This window comes from Mus caroli, chromosome 17 (genome assembly GCF_900094665.2).
Source record: "Mus caroli chromosome 17, CAROLI_EIJ_v1.1, whole genome shotgun sequence".
Classification (NCBI taxonomy): domain Eukaryota; kingdom Metazoa; phylum Chordata; class Mammalia; order Rodentia; family Muridae; genus Mus; species Mus caroli.
This window is the reverse complement of record NC_034586.1, coordinates 67,698,039-67,704,245: the sequence shown is the minus strand read 5'-3', so window position 1 is coordinate 67,704,245 and position 6,207 is coordinate 67,698,039. Positions and strand designations below refer to the sequence as shown.

Sequence of the window (6,207 nt, the reverse complement as noted above, 5' to 3'; positions counted from 1 at the left end):
TTCTTCTTCTTCTTCTTCTTCTTCTTCTTCTTCTTCTTCTTCTTCTTCTTCTTCTTCTTCTTCTTCTTCTTCTTCTTCTTCTAGATTTATTTATTTATTTTATGTATACAGGTACACTGTAGCTGAACAGATGGTTGTGAGCCTGTGTTGGGAATTGAATTTGTAGGACTTCTGATCACTCCAGTTGGCACCGGTCGTCCCCTAAGCTCTGGCACAAAGATTTATTTATTATTATACGTTAAGTATACTGTAACTGTCTTCAGACACACCAGAAGAGGGCATCAGATCCCATTACAAATGGTTGTGAGCCACCATGTGGTTGCTAGGATTTGAACTCAGGACCTTCAGAAGAGCAGTCGGTGCTCTTACCCGTTGAGCCATCGCGCCAGCCCCTGCCCCCCCCCCGCCCCCATTGCCTTCTGAGGCTGAAATTATACAGCAACTACATATCCACAAGCACCGGCCTAGCTTTAACCACTGAGCCATCCTCTCAACTCTGCTAACTTTCATTTCTGGCTTCAAAAAATCTGTCAGCCTCTACTTCCCTGAGTGCTTACAATTCCAAAGAATCTTGGAATCGTCTCGTCTCTCCTTGGGTCATGACAAGCAGAAAATACAGATTCCCTGCCCCCTACACACACACACACACACACACACACACACACACACACTGGAGGGGGAAAGCTTGCTCAGACAATAAGCAAACTCAGTTAATTACATTGTATAAATCTTTAGAAAGATTTACAATCAGCCTCTTTGAGTGGCCCAGACTCAGATGGCTTCTGGGAAGACCTGCTGAGGTCACCATCAGGTGAACAGCTGCTCACACTGGCTCTGGAATGACCCAAAGTCACACTTAAGCCGGCTATTAAAAGCCAAGCCTCAACCTGATTTCCCATCACCCACTCAGCATGGGAGGGGCTGGCCAGCATCCACCTGGCACAGAGCTTCCCAGGCTTAGAGCACAGAACTCACATCAGATCCAGAGGCCGATGAGAGATGGTGCAGGGGGATTCCTTTGGTGGGGCAGACCCTGCCAGAAAACCTGCTGAGCCTCAGGACTTCGCCATCTGTATCTGCCCCTCTATGGTGTCATGTCTGAGTCCGTGGCCAACCGTGAAATGTCACCCCTTCAGCCTTCACCACATCTGAGCTGCCTGGCTGTGTGCTCAAACCAGTGGCCTGAGCTCTTAAATCCCAGTTATATCATCGCTAACCTGTTACTGGTCAAGGCTACCACAAGGATGTCCAGACTGTCCCCTCATAGTCAGGACCCTTCTCCCTGGCTTTTCCTTAGAGACCAATACTTTTCTCTTCTTTCTCACAACCTGGCCTGCACTGAGCCCAGTATTCCCATGAGTCAGCCCATCTATCACAGCCTGTGCCATTTCATATAGCCATGTGACACCCAAGTTTTGTACAGCATGCAGACTCTGCCACATGTCCCCATCCACGATGTCCTAAACATGAAACACCATCCAGTGTTTGTCAGAGCAAGCCAGATGGGCAACCTCTAGCTAAGGCATTTAGTGGTGCAGTTGTCAGGTCCTGCTTTGTGACAAGCTGGGCAGATCCTCCGAGAAAGTCCCAAGGGATAAACAGATACTTAGCTCAGGCACGATAGGCTAGAAGACATGTGACACAAAGACTTCTAATCAAGTCAGTGACAAACAGACCACATCTGAGTAAGCAGCGAGGGGCTCTTCCAGTTGCTCCCAGATGTGGAGGCAGGGGCTGTATTCCTGCCACATGTGGGCAGACCTAGCTGAACCTAGTCTAGCTATTTGTCACTATCTTGTCTAAAACTCGGTTCAAGGTTGCCATATTTCATAAACCTCTCTACTGGAAAATTCTCTGCGGTTAAAAAAGTGTAAGAGATAGCCGGGCAGTGGTGGCACACTTGGGAGGCAGAGGCAGGTAGATTTCTGAGTTCGAGGCCAACCTGGTCTACAGAATGAGTTCCAGGACTGCCAGGGCTGCACAGAGAAACCCTGTCTCGGAAAAAAGGTGTAAGAGAAGAAAACCTTAGAAAAATAAGCAATTCTTTTATTTCTACTTTAAAATATACTATATACATTGGGGACCCTAACGGGAAAAGTAGGTCATGTGGTGACTCCACCACAAAAATAAAATAAGGTAAAAAATAAGAATTGCCCATTTCAGACCCATCTTTAATCCAGCTGCTGGGGACAAGTGGTTCCAGTCATCTGGATGTCAGGGGCCATTCTTCCACCTATGACCTTGTCATTGGCCCCCAGAGATTCAGAGGCTAAAAGTCCCTGCAGCGCCTTGAGGACTTGCTGGGACTGACTGGCAGCGAAGTCCTGCAGGCGGGACCCCATTTGCTCCTGCAGGCTCCTGGCCAGCCTGCACACCGCTGTGCGGACGTTCCCGCCACGCCCAGGCAGCACGCCATTGCCGCTCATTTTGTTCAGGAAGTACCAGAGGACGGGAAGGATGTGCCGTTCCACAGCCTGAGGCTTCCGGGGGTACACTGAGGCAACCAGCACTGTCACAAAGAAAAGAGAGAGGTCATTTGAGCTGCATACTTCCCATCTCTGGTGTCACCAGTTCTGTACTCCAAAGGACAGGCACCCAGCAGAGCTTACTTCCCACCTAGGCACTGTGCTCAAGCCCTGTGACATTCAGAGGCCCATTAAAATGTTTCAATTTATTTTAACATCAGAAGAGAAATATTGGTCTGTATTTATAACAGTCATAAAGTACAATTTTATTTTATGAAAGAAAAGACCACAAAGCCAATGCAAATGAGGTAGGTCCGTGATGATCATAATGTGTTCCCTCGGACCCAGTGAGGAGGAATGAGGTGGGTCACAATCCCACCTCCACCGTCTGCCACTGTGTGAACCTGAGAAAGGCATACCACCTCTCTGAGTCTTTTTATGTTCATAAAGTAGGGACCACAAGCCTAAGCCATGCTTTCAGGATCATTAGGATCCCGTAATGAATAAATGTCAGGTTTCCTAAGCAAGCAGGTGACAAACAGGAGCCAATATCATATTGTGCACATCAGCATTACCACCTGTGAAAGCTATACTAGCAATGTGTGACCCAGTCAGAGTGAAATTATCCTAGAGACATACTTGTAACCCTCTCTTTGACTATTTAACTATGGAGACAATGGCCCCTAAGAAACTGGAATTTCCCCAGGAATCTTGTGCCGATAGAAGGAAAAGTTAGAGGACGGTTGCCAGCCACAGGAGACACTCCCTGGTCTACCCGGTTCTTGCTAGACCGCCCTGCAATAAGACTGGAGCCAATGATGTGCATGACTTCACCCGGTCTGGGGTAATGTGGCTGTGGATAGCTCTATTCCTATCTAAACCTCAGGTCAGGACCCCAAAGGTGGATGGCAAGGCCACTACGCCTATTTCTTCCTCCTCCCAGTGTAGCCACATTAAATAAATCTCCTGTCTCTGTTTTTCCTTATAACTTGTTCTGTAGTTGGCTTCTTGAGGGTGGGGAGCAGAGACTAGCATGTCAGGGGCACCAGGGTCCTGACTCTGACCCTAGCAACTCCAGGAGTAGGGAGAGAAGTTGAGACTCTCCAAAGAAGCAGTCTGGCATCTAAAACCATTAGCAAGGAACAAGACCCACAGGGCCTCCCCAGTATCTATCTGGCCATCTATCCTCACAATCAAGTGGCAGTCATTGAGGGTGAATGTTTGCAAGCCACGGGGCTCCACATGGACCCTCCGTCCCAGTGAAGAACTCCCAGACCTGGTTATCTCAGAACCCGACCCTGTAAACCCAGGAATACTCTATCACCAAAGTAGGTATCAGAGCTGCAGCCAACATCAAAGCCTCCCAGGCCTTCATGGAGAGGTTGCCCTGACCTGAGGCTGCTCTGGGGCTTCCCACTCTGTCTGGCATCCTGCTCAGGTTCTAGTAAAGGTAACCAATGCAAGAACAGTGCTTCATTGACGTATAAGGCCAAGAAGCTAGAAAGTTCGGGAAGATTATGTGGACCTCCTTCAGCCCAAGACTTGGAACTTCAAAGCTCCCCTTCATGCTAAAAGAATGGATGTGAGCCCATTGTTCAGAGGAGGAAAAGAAGACTCAGGTCAAGGACTTTTCTTCCATAAAGGTCTCGCTGGAGACGGAGCCCACTTTGCCTTGGCTCCAAAGCCTTCCCCCACACTGTCCTCCAAACTCAAGGAGCTCCGTGTCCCAAACCTTAGTCGGGAGCTTTTAAAACTCCCCAATTTGTCCTTCTTTCGTCAGCTTAACATCTCCCACAACCTAGAATGTTCCTATGATTTCTGGAACAGAGAGGAACCAGATGACCTGCATGTCCTCCTCGGGGAAATGGCTATGCTCTTCATCGTTATCATGGAATGTCAATGTTGACCTGACCACCCCAGATCTGGGAGGTCTCCTGGGACCGCCACTGGTCACAGTTCTCTCACACGTCAAGGTGATGACTGGGAAGTTGGCCTGTAGTCATCCACTGGGAAAGGCTTGTTCTACAAGGAGCCTTGAAGATGTTAAATAGAACGTTCTGGGTCTAAGAGAATGGTTTAGTCAGTAAAGCATGAGAGCCTGAGTTTAGTCCCCCAAAACTCTCATTTAGTCCCCCTGCCTCCACCTCCAAAGCACAGGGATTATGGTCTTATGTCACCATGTCCAGTTTATGCAGTGCTGAGACTCAAATCCAGGGTTCCATGCATGCTAAGCAACTACTCCAACAACTGAGCTTTGTCCCCTGCCTCCCTACCCCTCACCAACCCCCGCAACCCTGGTGCAAGGGGTAGAATCTGGGATCTTGTACATTATAGTCAAGCACTCCAGCACTGAGCTGTATCTCCAGTCTGCAGAACACAGATTTGGGGCAACAGAAAGGGGTTGTATCCGGTCTCCTGTGTAATCTGAGTTCCATGCCCTTATCTCTCTCTCTCTCTCTCTCTCTCTCTCTCTCTCTCTCTCTCTCTCTCACACACACACACACACACACACACACACACACACACTCAAGGCATCCAACCCCAACAACTGAAGCCACCATGGCTGTTCCCAGACCTCACACCACATCTTTAGAGGAGGCCTGGCACCTGGATGGAAGGTAGGGAGTCTCTTCAGGGACATAAGGAAGACAGAACCAGGACACAGACACAGGTTAAGGGCAAGAGATAAGACAGGGAAGCCAGAAATAGGAGGTTGCACCAAAATCTTTAACAATACTGCCTGTGGAGCTGGGTGTGGTGGCACACGCCTTTAATCCCAGCACTTGGGAGGCAGAGGCAGGTGAATTTCTGAGTTTGAGGGCAGCCTGGTCTACAGAGTGAGTTCCAGGACAGGCAGGACTATACAGAGAAACCCTGTCTCAAAAAACAAAAAACAAAACCAACCAAACAATAACAACAAAAAAAAACAATACTGCCTGTGATGACCAAGCACCTCCTGGGTGTCCAAGAAGAGGGGTTTTGGGACAGGCAGCACCCTGGTGACTTAGCATTGGGTGCACTCCCTAAAACCATGGGAGGAAAGGGACAGAGGAGGTGATGTGAGGTGCTCAGATGCTAAGGGCATCACCCAAGGTGGAGGAAGAGGATGGTTCCAGAAAATTAAGCAGCATTTTTTTTCTAATTCTCATGATAATGTTGCTTGCTATTGAGTCATGGGCTTGGCAGTGGCTACCTGGAAGAGCCAGGCTTTGCTGACTTCTCAGTGGAAGTCAGATGTGGGGAAACATATCTCTAACCTCAACAGTATGGAGGCTGAAGCAAGGGATACTTCAGGTTTGAGGCCAGCCTGGGCTACCTAGGCTGTTTCTAAAACAAACAAAAGGAGTTTATATGTCTGGGGATAACTCAACCTGAATTCTATCCCTAGAACCCACCCACATACGGAGGTTCCCATGAGAAATGCCATCCCTCCAGGCTCAGATCCGGAGCACCCAGTTCCCAGGTGATGCTGTTTAGAGAGACTGTGCAGCTTTTCTGGAGGAGACGTTTCGTGTTTGTAGTTAACTATGTGATCTCCCAGCTTCCTGTTCCAGCTGCTTCCCACCGCACCTCCCTGGCACGATAAACTCTTACCCCTCTAGAAACATAAGCCAGAATAAATGTTCCCTCCCATGCAGTGATTTGGGTCATGGTGTTTCATCACACTAGCAGGAAAATAACTAATACACCAGATAGATAGATAGATAGATAGATAGATAGATAGATAGATAGATAGATAGAT

The 6,207-nt window shown here is 48.4% G+C and overlaps 1 protein-coding gene across 1 annotated transcript in view; it reads right to left on the bottom strand.

Moving 5' to 3' along the window:
• Nucleotides 1–2,027: 2,027 nt before the first annotated feature.
• Nucleotides 2,028–6,207, bottom strand: part of Togaram2 (TOG array regulator of axonemal microtubules 2) — a 59,174-nt gene continuing 54,994 nt past the window's right edge. The window contains exon 20 of the mRNA XM_021149796.1: nt 2,028–2,509. Within this exon, the coding sequence (XP_021005455.1) occupies nt 2,172–2,509 (338 nt within the window). The 3' untranslated portion in view covers nt 2,028–2,171. The remainder of the gene's footprint in view (nt 2,510–6,207) is intronic.